This window comes from Lipophrys pholis (assembly GCF_963383615.2).
Source record: "Lipophrys pholis genome assembly, chromosome: 6".
In the NCBI taxonomy this organism is placed as follows: domain Eukaryota; kingdom Metazoa; phylum Chordata; class Actinopteri; order Blenniiformes; family Blenniidae; genus Lipophrys; species Lipophrys pholis.
In genome coordinates, this window is record NC_137629.1 from 31,097,471 (window position 1) to 31,115,741 (window position 18,271).

Consider the following 18,271-nt stretch of genomic DNA (forward strand, 5'->3'; position numbering starts at 1 on the left):
ACAAAGCAAGACTGGAAATAAAGACATAAAGAAAGTGCAAACATAAACAAAAATGTAATTTTTTTATAAAGGTAAAAATAATTTTTAAAAAAAGTTATAAAAAAAGGGATAAAACTTGTGAAGAACACATAACAAAAATAGGACAAAATAATCAGAACAATCTGAAAAGTAAATCCTAGTGTTGTAGTCAAGATCACATAACACCAAACCCGAGTTAAGACCGAGACCAGAACATTCCAACATCCCAGAGTCGCATTATCGGTCTCAACGCTAGAAAATGCCTCTTTTTAAAAACCAAAAACTACAAGGAGGTTTTCTGGTTGTTTATTTTAATGTTTCAACATTTCTTCTAGGCCACAGATCCACAGGCTGACTTGTCCAACATTTCACAGATTTGGAAGCTGGAGGATTAAAAAGAATAATAATTAGATGGATTGTAAAACTCATGGTAAACAGACGAGAAACTTTGAAATATGTGATGTTCTCCTCAGTCCATTTTTAGAAGATTTTTAATTTTTTTTTTGCCTTCTCGGAGTTGGTTTCCAAATATTTTTGTTAGATGTGAAAGGGGAGTGTTGCCGTTCCCACAAAATGTACTGGAGGGGATAATGAGTACAGATATAGACCAAATGCAACGTCTAAGGTTTGTATCCAAGATCAGAACAGACAACTCAAACAAACTGAAGGAAGGCCACATATTCAGCATCAGTATCGACGCGTTGAAGTGAGGAGACATGCCCTCTGTGCTGTTATCCCATTATTTATGTGATAACGTCATCTGACTTGCTATGGCTCGCTCCTGTTGCTGGACTCCCATTGGACAGGATCTGCTCCTGGGCCGGGCTGGAAAAAAGAGAAAAATACCAGACATGTTTCCTGTCCAATGGCGGAAACTGGGGGCTGCTCTCATCATTACTGCATCTGGCATGTGTTTGGACTTCTGTACTTGTGAGGACCATCATACATGAAGCACCAAAGGCGACGGCCTGCTGACCCGCTGTCGTGGAATCAGATCAGATTTCAACACCCAACATTTGTCAGACAGAGAGGATGTGGAAGGAGGGAGGACAGTTTCTCAATGCGAGGCTTACAACTGCAAGAGGTCCTCAGAAAGACACACATACTACACACACACACACACACACACACACACACACACACACATACACACACACACACACACACACACACACACACACACACACACACACACACACACACACACACACACACACACACACACACACACACACACACACACACACACACACACACACACACACTCACACATCTTGAGTTCATCAACAGAGGCTGGGTTGTCCACATGACAGAAGTTGCAAACCACAGAGGTTTTTCTTTGAACCACAGTCAGAACTATTCCCTTCACTTCAACGACGACGGCTGCAACCACTACTAACAGATCCTCTGGTGCACTACAGTTACTATTACAATTACTAACAGGCCATTACTGCTGCTGGAGCTGGAGACAGGGGAAAGAGTCAGAATGAGCTTTGTTTGGACGGCGCTCTTCGTCTCTCTGGTGTCGTCGGTCTGCTGCGTTTCTCCGGCTCCTCGTCCTGCAGATGGATGTTCCAGCATGTCTGTCCGTAAGTCTTCTTCCCTCCTTCATCTAAACTCCCCAACAGGCAGAGACACGCTTCTGTGATGGAGCACATTTGAACATATACAGCCTGTGAGGATCCAACGTCAAGTCTTAACACATTTTAGACACAGAGCTGTTTTCTTTTTCTTGTCTGAACAAAAAAAATAAAACCAGAATGAGGAAATGAAAAAGTCAAAAGAATAAAGAGGTGGAGCTGTGAAAGGTTTGTAACGTTTACAAGAGTCTTGAGGTGCTGAATTATGTTCATTTTGTTGTGTTAACTTCATGTTATAGTTTCTTTCTTTTTACCGACGACGCAGTAATACGTGTTTTTTAGCTTGCGTCTGCAGATTATTTGTTCGACGTTTAAGAAAAATGCAATCTTTATTCTTCCTGTTTCCTGGCATTTATGTAAAATCTATATTAAATTACAAATAGAAAGCAGCTCTGAAACTGACTCATCAACTTTTGAACAAAGACCGATGGTCGATAATGTTGGCCACGGAACTTTGAACAGGTCAGTTGTTAAAGAAGAAAACAAAAAAGAAAGTGTGCGTTTGGGTCTCGGCAGGTCTGCGGACGTTCAGGCTGGTGACTACCTGTAACTTCACCACGCTGAAGGAGAAGCAGCTGAAGGAGATCCAGGCGCCGACCACCAACCTCTACCTTCCCATGATGTACCTGCTGGCCTTCAGTGTGGGTCTACCCTCCAATCTGCTGGCTCTCTGGGTTCTGGTGGTCCGGACCAAATCCCTGCCTTCCACCACGCTGCTCATCAACCTGACTGTGGCCGACTGCCTGCTGCTGCTCATGCTTCCCTTTCGGATCTCCTACCATTTCCGAGGGAACCACTGGGAGCTCGGTGAACCTTTCTGCCGCGTCGTCATGGCGATGTTCTACGGCAACATGTACGGCTCGGTCTGGTGTTTAGCGCTTGTGGCTTTGGACCGATACATCGCTTTGGTTCACCCGTTCGGCGCTCGGACGCTGCGCAGTCGACGGGTGTCCCTGTACATGACAGTGGGAGTGTGGTTGGTGGTGCTGGCGGCCATGTTGCCTATTCTGGTGTCGCAGCAGACCTACAGGCTGGACGACCCGCAGATCACCACGTGCCACGACGCACTGCCGGAGGAAGACCAGCAGAACTTTTTCCTGCCATATTTTGCCACCTTGTTCACCTTCTGCTTTGTACTTCCCTTCGCCACGGTCTTGTACTGCCACGGCGCAGTGCTGCGCACCCTGCTGGCCGAGGGGAAGCGCTACGGCCACGCTGTCCGGGTGACCGTGCTGGTGCTGCTGGTCTTCATCGTGTGCCTGCTGCCGAGCAACGTCCTCCTCCTCCTCACCTACACCGACAGCTTGCTGTACGGCGACGGCGAGGACCTCTACGTCCCCTACATGGTTAGCCTAGCAGTTAGCACGTTCAACAGCTGCATTGACCCTTTCATCTTCTACTATGTGTCCGAGGAGTTCCGGCTGAAGGCCAAGAATGTACTGTGTTGCCGTGACGACCCGGAGGAAAAACAGTCTTCTACAGGTCAAAATGTATCCTCGTCATCCAGCCAGAGGTCAAAGAGCACCCTGCTGTCCATGTCCGGTCAGAGGCGTTCGTCCGAGAAGGCTGACACCTCCACCTGACAAAGCTTTGGTGGAGGTAAATCGACTTTCATAAATGATGGGCTTGATTTAATAAAAAATAAACCCGCAAGGTTTACAGAATTTTGCAGAGATGACACAAAGAAGTGAGTGTCCTTTGTGGTAAAATGGTTAATTTACATTTTGAATGAAGAAAAAAAAATCTTGTAAATTTTGTAAAATACACAGGAAACACATTCATACAAGCTGCAGATATGGATATTAAAACCATCAAGGACGCAGACTTTGTCATAGCATTTGGTATACGCTCCATTAATCCTCAGATAAAGCCCAAAGTCAAACTAATTGCTTAATGACAGAATCCTGACAAACCAAAAACAGATTTACAAGGATCTTACGTTCAGAAAACACAAATACACAAAACCAGCCACATTTCTGGAAAAGAAAGTTTCAACTGGTTTGGTCTATGTGGGGAGGGGGACTATTCCAGTTTATTAACGTTCAGTGATTCAAAGAGGAATGTTGAGATAAATCATCAACATGATCAAGAACAGGGACCCTTTTGTCGGTTTTTCAAATTTGCCCCAGAAGCTTGGTGGGATCCTTCGTAAAATGAATATCAGTTCTCTTGTTCCATTTTCATCTAAATGAAGAACATGTGTTTAAAAAGGGTGGAGCTAGACCAAATCCAGAAGCCGTTGTGACAGCTTTCATCCATGCAGACCACAGACTGAATTATTCAGATTTATGACAAGAGCAGGGCCAAACATGATCCACCATGGACCTCTAGTTCATGCTTGGCAGATTGGTGGACATGATGTAATTCTGACCCAGGAAGCACAGAAGGTTGGATATCAAAGGGTCCTGGGATGAGTTTCATAAAATCAAACCTCTTTGCACATGACAGGCAAGTCAAAGACAATTCTAGAGGAAACAGTTTGCTTGACTCTGCTCCCTCTGCGTGACGATGTATAGGACAGGATATCCGGTCCACTGGAGACTGTTTACGTTGCAACTCGAGAACCACAAAGTGTTACTGGTATTACTAGTAGTGTCACTAGTACCTCAAAGTGTTACTAGTGACACCACTGCTCCTTTAAACTGAACATGTAATGTATTATTAGATAGAACTGACTGTAATCTCAGATCGATGATGAACATGTTTTCTGTTCGTTTCATTAAATATTTTACTATAAAACAGCACGAGTGTTTTTGTTCATTTCAGACCGACAACCATTTTCACCCTCATTGAACCATGCGTGATAAATAAAGTACAATCAGGAGCAAACATGAAGCTCAAGGACAAATTAACACCACATATTTATAATAATAGTTTATTACTTCAAAGACAATAGAAGATTTCATACAATCGACGGTGTAGAATAAAGATTAAAATGTAATTCCCAATAAATTTCATGCATTTGTTCCCTCTTCATGCTTAAAAAGGAGCAAAATACACTCATGTGTTTGTGTCAGTTCAAGAACTGACGCGACGTAAAAACAAAGTATTAATAAAACATGATGATTGGCAGTAATCGTAGCTTTGAATTTGTCAGCATGTCAGTATTGCAATAGTCTATAAAAAACACTTTTTTCTTTGTAGGTCAGGGGTAGTAAAAAGAGTTATTAACAATAAATGCTAAAAATGCAGAAAAGTGAAAAAATTTAAATAAAAAAAAAAATTAAGATATATCGGCAGCATCAGCTGAAAATAGTGTTATGGCTTAAATATCTAAAAACTCTATAAAAGGTAAAAATAAAAAAATGTGAAAAATATTTAAAACAACTGAAGCAGCTCAAATAATCAAAATGACTTAAATGACAAAAAAGGCCCAAAAAAGACTAAACTAGTTAAACAAGTCAAGTCCTTTATTGGTCACACATAAACAATGATACATAGTATAATGTGCAGTGAAATGCTTTGAGTACACGTTCCACACCGAAACAACAGTTTTTATAGGATAGAAGAATAAAAAAATTTAGAGCAGAAATAAAAAAAATAGCACACTATATTACAATAATAATATTAATAAAGACAATTAAGGCACACGAAAGATAACAGATAAATAGATAAATATAGGTAGAACAGCTTAAATCAATAAAAAAAAACTCAAAAGGAAAAGGACAAATAAAATGGATTAAACCACTTAAAGTAGCTGAATGTAAAAAGGCTGAAAATCGAAAGCAATGTAAACAATGTTTACCATCCAAAACTGTAGTTATGAGACTCAGCTGCGTTACCTTCATTTCAAAAATTTAAATTTTCCACTGTTACAGATAGTGACTAACGGGACTTTTGAGACGAACTTGTGAGTCATAATGTGGTTTTTTTAGTTCGTTTTCCATAACACGAGGAGTGTCTGTGTCTGTGAGTGCAGTGATAAGGAAAGCAGTTCCTGTGGCGGGGGTGGAAAATAGACGGGTAGACAGAGACTGAGGAGATCATGGTGACGCACACTGTGACCATCTACAGAGGGTTGAAGATGTGGACAGAGGCCACCGGGCAGCAGCTTCAAGTCAACAAGGGGGTGTTTTTCTTTGGGGAAGTTTTTTTCTATAAATTAAGGAATACATACATTTCATGCTGAACCAAATAAACAGCTAATAAAGAAATAAACAAACGATCTCTTCTTTTCTCACCGGTTTTCACTCTCAGTTCTGTGCATCTGGTGACATTGTTTTCTAAGAGAGGAGGTTCTTTGTAGGTTTTCCATTTTGAGTTAGTTGTTGATTTTTAAGCAACGTTTTTGGTTTCTATGCTGGTTTAAGCTGCAGGATCGTAGCAGTAACAAACAGCAGGATCAACAAGTGGTTCAGACACTATCATGAGACATTCTCACCTAAGACAGGTTGATGAGGTTCTGGTACGCGTCACGGAATGTTTGGTCAGCATAGTGATTTTGTGTGAACATCTTCAATGGAAATAATCAGATAAATGTTCAGGATTAGATGCGGTTTCCTGTGGTTGGTGTGACTCATACCTTACTTTCAGAGGACATCCTATATATCTTAGTCTTCGAGTGTCAAAGGGGCAAACGTGAAAGAGGTCATATTATCAAGCTTTTTAACCCTTTCACATGGTCTTGTTGGTCCAAAAACTTTGTATTCAAAGTTTATTGCCCCAAATCAAGATTTTCCTTGATTTTCCTCCATTTGAATATTGGATCATAGGAGCTGCATTCAGAATCTGCTGTGTCTGTGTGAGCTGGACTGGCTCCGCCCACACATGCTTATCTTGGGAAGAGGAGGAAGTACTTCCTCTCGTGGTGCCATGTGGCAGAGCACAGCGGCCTAATTGTGGGAGGAGTCAAAGGGAGGGCCTACCTTGATTGCGATTGGCTGAACCCTCGATGACACTGTATAGGGTTTGATTCCTGATTGGCTGGTTGGAGCAACACACTTTTTAAAACCTGAAACAAGCCAGGGAGAGAGAGGACAGACTGTCTTCACTTCTGGGGCGTCATTCCAGGTATGGGGACGATTAGTACTGTTGGAAAATCAGTAGAAAGTGAAATTTGCATAACAAGACCTCTTTAAAACTTAAGTATCAGTGTTTGACTCAGACTAGGAATTATTATCTGTTGATGCAAATACATCAACGAAGATGAAAAGATGGCTATCACTACTTTTGCCCGCTGACGGTCTCCCTGCAATCCTTTTGAAATGGCTGAAATGTAGGACTATTGACCCATGGCCGTGGCTCAGTTGGTAGAATGGTCGTCTCTCAGGCCCCCCGTTTACAATAAATGCGAGTGTATCTGCAAAACTTTCTTCACTTTTGGGGGTTCGTTTACACGACACCCGTGTGCAGATGCACTGTATCGCAAAGTTTTTCATCGGCTCTTAAGGTGGAAAGATTCTTTCATGGCCACTATTCCCGGATCTCTCTCCCTCCCTCCTGCTCATCCAGTTGTAAACAAACATGGCGGCCCCCTAGTGGTTTGACTCGCGGTCCGTATTCTAGTTTTATCGTCCAGATCAGTAGTTTAATAGTTGAGACTCACCCCTGATAGCATCCGATGCGTCATCAGTCCATGCGGATGTCGGGTTCTCTCCATTTTCTTCACGTTTATAGTGTCTTGTTCTCTGCACACACGTCTGTGTTTCATTACAAAATCCAGCAACAGCCCCCTCCTGTGGCCCGGCATACGAACTACATCGTTGTCTCTGGCTGCTGCAGCGTAAACACACTCCTTTTTTTTTTTAAAGGAGCACATGGAAGCACATGGAACATAGGAACCGTCTGGAAAACAGACAAACTGGCAGATGTGTTGAATGAGACTGAAAAAATTATAATTTGTCTGAAGATATCAGCAACAAGGCAATGAAATTCTGTTTGGAAATAGTGTGGGCGCTATGAGGTCATTACAGCATGTCGCAAACTCAGTTTATGGTAGCTATTATAAGAAATAAATAAATCATCCGAGCTGTTGGCAAATGGAAAATACTAAAATCCGCCCCGATCCAATATTGGATCACATCTCAGCCTGTCCTATATTTCTCCTCAAGGACAACAAAGTCATGCAACAACTGCTGTCCGGGTTGCTGACAGAAGATTGACGTGACACCTCAGTCAAAAAAAAAAGCTAAAGGGCACCAGCATCATGAGACCAAAATGCAGAACTGGGCCACCGGAACAGGCTGAGGTTGTTGTGGTGTGGGTTCTAAAGGACAATGCTGCTATGGTGTTCTTGGGTTTTAGCCTTCGACCTGATTTAATGTTTTTGTGTTCATTAATGTTTCCTGATTTTCTGGCCTTTTGTTGGTAGTTTGAGTCCATAGCAGGTTTCACATTCTCGGTCAGGGTTCAGTTTCTTTAAGTGCTCCTTCCCTGACCATTGTCAGCTGGACCTCGTTGTTCCATGATTCATGGTTTATGTTTGTACTGGGATGTGACTTCCCCCGTCCTCATGTCCTCTACTGTGCTGAATGATTACCACCATCCCTCTCAGCTGGGAGTGGTTAGTGCCGCCTCTCCCTGACGTATAAATGTTTGGTCAGCTGTTATGACCCGTCGTAGTTTATCTCTCTCCTCAACCACAGTGTTAGTCTAATTCAAGAGTTGTAGTTTCCTGTGTTTGCTTCGTGTTTCCTGTTCTGAAAAGCCTCACGTCTTCCCTCGCCTGTAACATCTGAGTTGAGCACCAGCAGTTTTCTGCTTTTCGCCGATTAAGAATCTAAATAGCAAATCACTTTTTTTATGATATAGATGAATGGTTATATTCTTCTTTGGAAATAAAACAAAACAAGTCAGAGTCAAAATATCTTGGTTAACTTAAGTTAAAGAACTCGAACAACTTGAGTTAAGTTAGCTGAACATCACAAAATGTTCTCTTGAGGACGAACCAGATGATGTACTGAAATTTAATTTGGGGGATTTTTTTTATTGTTTATTTTAAATAACTATACAATTTAATATTAGAAGCTTAATTAAAGATTAAAAACTAGCCCAATTCATTAGAGCACAAGTTATTGCTGTAAGTGAAACCTGGTTGATAAAAGGAATACATTTACATGATGTTAGATAAAACATTATGGATAATGAAAGAGGTGGTTTTGTCACATTTTAGGTTTACAATTACCCATTATTCATTACATTAGCTGGGGTAAATGTCTCAATCATACAAAAAAAACGAAAAAAAAAAGTTTAACACTGGGTAGCAACGAGTCAGTCAATGAGTATTTAAAGAAAAATGTGTGTTGTTGTTTCAATGATTTGCAACAGGCTGGATTCAGGGACTCCATGTCCAGCTGCCGGTGTAATTGTAGAGCTAAACTGCCACATCTAGTGGAGTTCTTGGGTGAGTGCAGATCATTACTACAGATCACTACCGGAGTGTTTTTTTACAAATGTGCCTTCATAATTTGGCTTTTAATTAGATCTTCACTGCTCAAGCAGCTCAGCTGTGCCGTTTCGTCTGGTGGTTTGTGGTTTTAAATGTTGTGGTTCGTTGAGTCTCGACAATGTAAATCAGATGAAAAAAAAAACAAAACAAGGTTCTGTGTTTGCTTTCGCTTCCAAACAGGTCAGACCAATCTGGCAAGCGCCGGCAGGTAAACTCTGACTGTCCAATCAGAGGGCGTGACTACGCCGGACTTGCTAGAAGGCCCCCCGAGTCGCCATCTAAAGATCTGATTGGTTGGAGCAGCAGCCTGATCGACATTTAGTTTACGCTGCAGAAGACTCCCGAATCAACTGAAGGCCTCCGGCAGATTTCTTTGACCCTGGCAGCAGGCGATGGCTGAAATGTGATTGGTTGAAAGGCTCAGTATGAAAATAAACGTTTAGAAGCAGAGCAACCTGGAGAGAAGCTGTGGAAGGAAGCGGACAGATCATTTGTTATTATTTAATAAGTATTCATGGCCCGCCACTGTCATGGACAACACTTCAACAAATAGCAGTGAATATTCAACAAGCTTTATTCTAATCATTATTATTTTTATGTATGCCATTTCAGTTTGGCCTGTAATAAAATCACATGTATCAAAAAGAAAAATCATAACATTCAAATATTTCAGGCCTAAACAGCATTTTTTTTTTTTTTGTAATAAAGTGCAAAAATCCCACATCACCTGAAAAGGATATTTTAGGAATACACGTATGAACTGTGCATAGCAACATTTGTCTTTTCGCTTTAGAACACACACCAAAAAAAAAAAAAAAAAAGCGCCTCAACTGCTTTTAAAGCAGTTATGAAAAGCAGTGTCACTGTGGAGCCGACAAACTGTAGGAACTGCAGTACATTTATTTTTCTACCATCATGCCAGGCAGACAAACTAAAATAACCATGCTCTCTCACTCTCACACACACACACACACTCTCTTTGGCTGTCAATGTGTAGTTCAAGTGCGACACAATCACACACAGGACTTGTTGTAGTGGATTTTTACTGGCCTGGTGTTTTTTTTTTTTTAAATTTTCAGCTAAAATATGCTGACGACTGTTTGTGCAGTTCAGGAGACGCGGATCACAAAGGCTTTCTGTGGTGATGAAAAACTAAACCTTTATATATCCGTTTGTGAAATTGAGGAAAACACATTGATCAGCTGGTTTTTCTTGCACCTGCTGCATCAAAAATTCATGAGAAAGGGATTCAAAGTTTTCCATACAAATTGGATCAAATTCGTCAGAATTGCAAAGGCAAATATCTTCTTTTTTTTTTTTTTTCTTAAGCAAAGTGTAACAAAATCTCTCATAACTGACATGCAAAAGGTGATGCCAAACTGACTTGAATCCCTCCAGTCACATTCTTCCATCATACATTCACATTGACTGGGTACAGGAAACGTCTTCTCATATTAAGCACCTTAATAATAGTTTGCAACAGAAGCTGAGCATGAGATCGATGTGGGCAGAGTTTCAGTGCTGAGATTTAAGTCCTGCTGAGCCGGATGCAGTGGGCAGCCACATTATGGCGCTCCACTGAGCTGATGGAAGGAGGGGGGGGGGGGGGGTCATGCTCAGGGGGCCACAGCGGTGGCCTGTCTGGTGTGGGAATCGATCCTACCGAGCCCCGACTCGTCTCTGGGCTTGAGGCCACCGGTGCCCCAAGTTTCCATCGGGTCCGTCTGAGTCAAAACGAGGCGGCTGCTCGAGTCTTTAACCTGCATGTGACACAGCCGGGCGACGCGCTGCCGTCTGCAGTAAGATCACATTCAAAGTGCTTCATTAGGTGGGAAAAATAGATGCAGAATAAGTCACATCCTCAGTCAAATGCCTCTCTCTCTCCTAGTCATCGTCATCTTCCTCCTCTTCTTCTTCCTCCTCCTCCTCCTCTTCTTCCTCCCCCGGGCTGTAAAGATCGTCACCCAGATCCGTCTGATCGTGCAGGCCCTCGTTGTCTTCCTCCTCTTCCTCTTCCTCCTCCTCCTCCTCGCCGTTGCTCCTCATTTCCTCCTCGCTGCTGTCGTCGTCGTTATCATCGTCATCGTCGTCCTCCTCGTCCTCCGCATCATTGTCGTCCTGCTCCTCCTCGTCTTCAGGATCAGAAACACGACCTGATGAGGGGACAGAATACTTTGGTATTATATCATGGACGTAGAACATTTAGGTAGAACCACGCGTTGGTGAAGACCTCATCTTAAACAAGTGATTGAAACAAAAGGCAGCAACAGTGGAGGATAAACAACAACAAGACATGTCAATGTCTCAATACGTTGTCATGACAACTTGAGTATCAATCAATCAATGTAAGAGTTTGCTAGAAGACGACTTTGCTTCAACTTGTCTGGAGCATGCATTTGAGGGATGAGCAGCAGAGGCGATTATGTTCGCTTTGCCCAGTTTTGTGTCTAATTCAGTTCAGCTTTAGAAAATCTTACACGTCTTGTCTGCGGCGTTGTGAACAAATGATTTGGAACGTCTTACACAGGGAAGTGACGGCAGCATCGATCTGACGGGGCAACTCCTCGTCAAGGAACTTTCTCATCTCCTCCTCCATCATCACTGCAAGAGCCTCCATCTCCATGTCAACGTACTCTGGGTAGAACATGGTTTTCCTCAGCTGCCTGCAGCACCTAAAACACACAAAGGACACGTTTCCAAAAGGATTTACAAGCTTTAAAGCTTTTTTAAAAATATGTAAATATTCTGTAAAACCACAATTAGTTATTTAGGCCACACAAAATATTTGTTTGTGTTTTTGATATGTGTATAACATAACTCAATCCTGTTTTGTTCTAGTATTCACTTCATGTTTATAGGGTTACTTGTCCAGTCCAACATGTCCAGTCTCATTTGAATCTAAAATATTAAACATATTTTAATAAGACCCCTGCTTTATAGCCTCTGTCAATAACTGGAGTGTTGGCGACTTTGAAAAACACACAAAAGCCTATGTAGAAAATTTAGTGGAGGATTTGATGTGTGAAGATAGACTGTCAAAAAAACAAACAAACAAAAATAAAAAACACTTCATAAAACTCTCTGTCCCGAGGCTGTCAGATGATCTCTTCCATGCAAAAGTCTCATCATTAAAATTAAAACAAGCACTTACTGTTTTCCTGTTGTCTTGTAGGCCTGCGAAAATAAAAGCAGATGTGGATGACGGCTTTTCAGTCACGTGACGTGTGAGAGAGCCGCGCTGGACGGCGCTCGGCGCTGCGTTCTCACCTCCATGAAGCGGAACGGGTCGCTCTCCTGCATGAGGATCTCCAGTCCGCAGCGGGCCTCCTGGAGGCGCACCTGGTCCTGGCAGATCCTGGAGATGTTCTTCTGGATCGTCAGGTCGTTGACGCTGTGCCGCATAAGCGGGAATTCTCGTAGTCTGGTGATGAAGATGAGCACATTGGTCTTCATCTCCTCACCCAGTCTGGTCAAACACTGCTCGGAGTCGTCCATAAACTTCTACGGGGGAAAAGTACGGAAACAAGAGTTGAATAAGTGTAATAAAGTTAATTACAGTTAATCAACAGAAATCACAACAAAAATCGACAAAACTGAAATGAAAGTTCTAAATTTCATAGAATTTTTTATTTTAGCTTGAATTAAATCAAACGAAGTTTACATCTTTCTTTATGTTTAGTCACCAGACTTTGTTTTACGTTAAAAGTTACTTCTATTTCTGTCTTTATAGCTCTAAACATTAAACCCAGACCGTCCCCGAGCGTCTTCTGTTACTGTCCATGGTGCTGAAAAGATCAGGCTCGTTACTATGCAAAACTCTCAGGGCAAAAGCTCATTATACAAACTCTAAACCAGCACAGCAAGCTGCTGCAGTGGTCGCACTGGTTCTGAGTCTTTCTGGGGGTTCAGTTTGTGCGACATTGAGTTTTGTCATCATCTTCTACCAACAAATTAAAGATAACAGTGGTTAACGGTTTATGCCTGCGTGACGATAACCGAGCATTTTGATCAGCGTTAATGTTTTGTAAACCAAAGCGACACTTTGGTTTGAGAGAGTTTTTGGGACTTTTGAGTCCTGAATTCAACATGTGTTAACCTTAAAATGAATGTGAGCCACTCTACCTTATTCTGTCTCTCCTTCTCTTTCTGCTCCTGCAGTTTCTTCTCGGCCAGGCTGTACTTTCTCTCCAACTTGTAGAGCTGCTCATCCAGCGACACCTGGGCAACATGCAGAGGAGAGTGTGCAGAGGTTTCTACTCTCATACTGAGCCGACACGTTCAACTCAAGCATGTCAGCCAAATAATCAGAGGTGGATCGAGTACTCGCAAGTATTTCAACTTTAGCATCAAATTACTTAAATGAAAGTAGAGAGCAGGTATCTAAAAATTAAGAAGGGTAAGAGTAATAAAGTACTTGACTAAACCATCATTGAGCATATTCAGAAAAATGGAACAACAGAACTTCCTCAAACTAAAATAAAATCTTAAATTAAAAAGTTTAAATTTAAACAGTTTACATCAAGCAAGGGGACTTCGTATAAAAGCAACACCATCTTAAAGTGTATAATAAAGGCTCTTATTAAAAAAAGAAAGAAAAAACAAAAATCACAAAAGCCATGCAGTCAGGGTGGGTTTGTAAAAACGTGCAAACGAGAAGGTTTTTTAGACATTTTACTGTGTTTAGCACCAGAACGTTTCATTAAAATTGGCTTTGTGTCGACATTGTTGTCATCCTTGGAAGTAATTGTTTGTTTTTTGTGAAAATCTCACAAAAATATTGACATTTTCATCACATATACTCTGCGTCACAACAAAGAAAAACTTTAAAGTTTAAATGTAAAGATTATCATGGCACTATTTTACCAGTTTTATCAGTCCGGCTCACTCGACACCAGTTTTAAGTGGTTAAAAAAAAGAAAGAAAAAAAAAAGACACTAGCTGATGGTTCCAGCTGTTCAACACATACAGCAAAAGACCTGAAGCTTCTGAAATTCACCCTCTGTAGGCGGGGATAAAAGGACCGGAAGTGGATTTTAAAAGCACAATAGAAAGTCCACAAAGAGTCATGTGACACTCGTCACTCATTCATGCTGAGCCGATGAAATGACGGCAGTGACTCTCCAGAATTCCAGAGTCATCACAGGACATTGTCCAAGCCCAAGAAAGAAAGGTGGATAAACGGAACAAAAAAACCCCAAAGAACAACAAAAACCTCTCAACTGAAAACTACAGGACATATTTATTTCAGGCTGCTGTCGTTGGTTTTGTAGTTATAAAAAAAAACAAAAAACCTCCTGCACCATAACACAGCCACTTTAATCAAAACCATGACTATGCTGGTGCTTAGAAAGAAAACTGTACCTTGAGATCTTTCATCGTGTTGGACAAGGTCTTGATTGTGTGTCCGGCGTGTCCTCCCTCAATGGTGCAAGCATTGCACACACACACCTTGTCATCCATGCAGTAGTACCTGGAGTCGTGTAACCAATAAATTAAAAGAAGCCAAAAGAGGAATCAGATGAATCTTATAAAGTATCTTTTCATGAATGCAATCATGAATTAAGTGGGAGGATTTAAAAATACAGAGAATATTACACATATTCAGTGTTTATCTTAGATTGTAAACATCAGTTTAGCGGCCCTGAATCTCTTCCATTTGAAGGTTATGGGAGGTAAAATCCTCAGATAATGAACCAGAATGAGGCCCCTCGACTACCTGAATATCTCATCATGATCGGGGCACTTCCTTTTCCAGAAGTCGTCCATAGGTTCGGTGAGGGGATGCTCGCGAAACGCCGGCAGCTCCAGATGTGGCATCACGTGCTGCCAGCACATGGACACTTCACACTTCAGGCACGTCCTGACGGCGAGCGTTGGCGCGGTGGTGGCGGCGGCGGCGGCGGCGGCAGTGGCTTCCTGAGCAACCGAAGCAGCAGGGGGTCCGTCCTCGGCAGTGCTGACGCCCGGCGCCTCGGCGCCCACCGAAGGGCAGTAGTCGCACGGTACGGCTGACGTGCCGGCGGCACTCAGAGAAGACGACAGCAGCTCCCTGGTTCTTAAAGCTGTCGCCGCCGCGGTGGTGGCTCGGCGCCTGTTCCGATAATCATCCGCGATGTTGGCTAGTTTGAAGTTTTTCTGGAAGGCGGTGTCACACCGGTGGCTGTCGCGGCACTCGGGACAGAGTAAACGACCTCGGCTTGCTTGCCGCTTCAGGCGATCGAGGCAGGTTTTACAGAAACTGTGTCCACACGGAAGCAAGTGTGGGTCACGGTACAGGTCCAGGCACACGGTGCAGGTGAGCTCCTCCTGCAGGACCTTGGACTGCTCCGCCTGAGCCGAGGCCATGGCGCCACCGGTCTGTCCGGGCCAGGCCAGAGACGTGAGGCAGACACAGAAAACAGGGTGGGGAGGTGTGGGGAAAGAGCGAAAGGTGAAGTAACCCTTAAAATAAATAAATAAATAAATACTCGCTGGTTTCTCGATGTGAAGTTTTGCCTGATGAAATGAAGAAAAAAAAAACAAAAAACATAATCAGAAACACATTCTGAGATTGTTCACAGCAACATTGCTGAAACAGTGAAAGTCGTACACTCTCGTACGCTTTAAAATAGAAAACCATTAATGGGCGTTGTAGAAGATATTTCTTACTCTTAATTGTCGCTTGTTTTGTCTCCCGTATTAATTCTGATACAATAAATGTTCAAATAGACATGAGAAATTTCCATTGCAAAGTTGAAGCTTCGATAACATTTCTTGTCGGTGAAACTTGTCCCGTGGACTCGGCTAGTTTCTACACTGGACGTCCCCGAGCTGCACCGGGCGGAGACTTAATGGACAGGCCAGGAAGTCAAAAGCACAACGATTAATGAAAAATGACTAAAAGCATCAACAAAGTGATGACTGCTGGTAGAAACAGCAGACCTGCATGTTAAATGTTCCAGTTGAGTCGAGGTAAAGAAAACACGGTTCGGTTAGGAGGTACAAATCACAAAGCATTAAGACATCATAATCATACTTTAGTGTTTATTTATCGCAAGGAACATTTTTTTAACCTGGACACAATCTATGGTGAACCACATCGACCAACATTGACTGAAGAAGTTATTAAGTTTAATTTAATGATTTTTGTTTTTTCCCCAGGAGAATGAATTTCTTATGCAACAATGAAAAATGACAGATAAACTGATTGTGGTCGGCTGGCCTCTTAACATCTGAACTGTGGAGTTCACATATTCTCTTTATGAATGTAAGTTTTTACACAGATACTCTGGTTTCCTCCCACAATCCAAATACAGACATTATGGGACTCTAAACCGCATCAAGATGAGTTGTTTGGCACCAATCGCAGGTTTTTCATTTGTCACTAATCAGTGAACATGTGGAAGTTGCAGACATTCGAGTGGCTTTTATGACAGAATGACAACAATTTCAACAAACAGACGACTAGTGCAGAACGTCATCTGGAAAACAATGAGTATAATGGGATTAATGGCAGATTAGACATAGTGAGCTGCAGACAGACCGGTGTTATTTGCAGTTTTAGCGGAGTAAACTTTGCTCGGGGGTTAAAGTGGGGAGGAGGCAGGCTGCACAGCAGGCCTCTTCCCCCCACGAACAGCTGATAACCTGCAGATAACCTGCCAGCCAGCTCGGTGGTGTTTACGTCAGTGTGGAATGGTGATTTCCAGACCTCCGCCTGACATACTTAGCCCCACAAAGCAGCCCCGGTAACGTCTCCGCTGGAGCTCCGGGTGTTTCTCCCCCGGGAACTGTCCACCGACCGTCCGTTAAAGGGTCAACCGACAATTAGCTCACCCTCCGGCACTGGCGACACTAATCTCCTCCTGCCCCCGGTGTTCGACGGGGCGGAGATAAAGACGCGATACGACGAGGGCCGTTATTTCTTACCTGGATGGAGGATTTGTGTCGGCTTGGTGGAAAAAGGCGACACGCCGATTTCCAGAGTCGTGAAGGCGGCGGGTGAGCTAACGTCTCCGGTCTCCGAGCCGCGATGTACCTGCCGTGCTGGGCGAGCCGTCAGCCCCGCCTCTCTCTCGCTCTCCGGCTCGTTTGACCGCCACGAACAGCTCCGTCCGCTCCGAGCAAATGTTCCAGTGATGGGGCGTCGGAGGTTGTCGTCTGGACGCTTCGGGACGAGTTGACACACACCTGAGCGGCGGACGGAGAGACGGACAGGCTGGAACCAATCGAGCAGGAGGATGCGGGGAAAACGATGCCTTCAGGGCGGCTCGGTGAATAACCTCGGCGCCGTTTGTCGAGCCTCTGAGTTGTGTGTTTTACGAGGTTTCTGAACGCCACACTGATTAAATTAGTCCGCCATATTGGACCGGGCAATTTGCTGTGCGCGTCAGACGTCCTGCCCGGAGTTTGTGATTTCTTCACTGTGGATTGCAATGCTTCAATGAAAGTTCCGGACAGAACATAGGAACTAGAGCTGAGGTGCTTGGAATGTGAGGAAGGTCTTTTTAAAAGTCAAACCACGAAGAAGAATTTGTAAAAAAAAAAACAACCACAAAACCCCACAAACAACATTCCTGAATGCGGCAAACCCAGAACTTGTTTTTACACGATTGAAATTAATAATGAGACGCTCACTTTGTGTGATTTTGTTTGTGTAAATTAATAGTTTCCTTTTACGTTAATGAACCGAATCAGTTTAGGTAACGCAAATAAAATATTTTGTGACGTTTTCATGCAGTAGCTCCTTGTCGACAGCAGATGGCAGTCTGAGGCTAAGATGTCTGTATAGAGATGGTGGTTATTTATTCATTTATTTATGTATTTATTGTTATAGCTGTATATGGGCGCCTGGCATCTCTTACTTACAATAAATGTGGCTTTTCATTCTAAAACAATGTCAGTAGTGTTTTTCTCTTTCAACAGCCTCAATAATCTGCAGATGAGGAGAAGTGGTGAAACACTATGAGGAGAAGGAGCAACAACCTCTAGACTTTTGTCAATACACCCTTAGAAGCATTTGTCAAATCACTTAACAGTTTAGTCTTTCAGCTGGAGACACTAAACTGAATCAGGTGATATTTTGGTTTTAAAATGTGACAATCAATAGAATAAATGAAACCCCTATTGAGAATGTCTTTTAAAGTTGTACTTTTAAATATCACATGGACATGTACATTGTGACTTTTGGTCAGAGCGCGTGTCCGTGGCGACCCTCTGAACTTTGATGGGTCGGGTCTGACAGACA

General features: G+C 42.8%; 2 protein-coding genes across 2 annotated transcripts; one reads left to right on the top strand and one right to left on the bottom strand.

Moving 5' to 3' along the window:
* Positions 1 to 1,322: 1,322 nt before the first annotated feature.
* Positions 1,323 to 4,401, top strand: LOC308111146 (proteinase-activated receptor 4). The gene is made up of 2 exons (XM_080465920.1): positions 1,323 to 1,607; positions 2,175 to 4,401. Exons 1-2 carry the CDS (start codon positions 1,505 to 1,507, stop codon positions 3,239 to 3,241), a joined length of 1,170 nt encoding a protein of 389 aa, XP_080322046.1. The 5' UTR covers positions 1,323 to 1,504; the 3' UTR covers positions 3,242 to 4,401.
* A 5,721-nt stretch (positions 4,402 to 10,122) lies between these two features.
* On the bottom strand, positions 10,123 to 17,291 carry LOC308111142 (E3 ubiquitin/ISG15 ligase TRIM25). Its single transcript, XM_080465915.1, has 8 exons — positions 16,954 to 17,291; positions 14,762 to 15,540; positions 14,407 to 14,515; positions 13,168 to 13,263; positions 12,313 to 12,546; positions 12,197 to 12,219; positions 11,569 to 11,717; positions 10,123 to 11,198 (listed from the first exon to the last, which is right to left on the bottom strand). The coding sequence occupies exons 2-8, from the start codon at positions 15,388 to 15,390 to the stop codon at positions 10,930 to 10,932; spliced, it is 1,509 nt and encodes a 502-aa protein (XP_080322041.1). The 5' UTR covers positions 15,391 to 15,540; positions 16,954 to 17,291; the 3' UTR covers positions 10,123 to 10,929.
* Between the last annotated feature and the right edge of the window lie 980 nt (positions 17,292 to 18,271).

Coding starts and splice junctions, on each gene's coding strand:
- LOC308111146 (XM_080465920.1), top strand. CDS start 1,505: ATGAGCTTTGTTTGGACGGCGCTCTTCGTCTCTCTGGTGTCGTCGGTC. Junction 1,608..2,174: donor ATGTTCCAGCATGTCTGTCC/GTAAGTCTTCTT, acceptor GGGTCTCGGCAG/GTCTGCGGACGTTCAGGCTG.
- LOC308111142 (XM_080465915.1), bottom strand. CDS start 15,390: ATGGCCTCGGCTCAGGCGGAGCAGTCCAAGGTCCTGCAGGAGGAGCTC. Junction 11,718..12,196: donor TACAAGACAACAGGAAAACA/GTAAGTGCTTGT, acceptor TGTGTGTTTTAG/GTGCTGCAGGCAGCTGAGGA. Junction 11,199..11,568: donor TGCTGCCGTCACTTCCCTGT/GTAAGACGTTCC, acceptor TCCCCTCATCAG/GTCGTGTTTCTGATCCTGAA.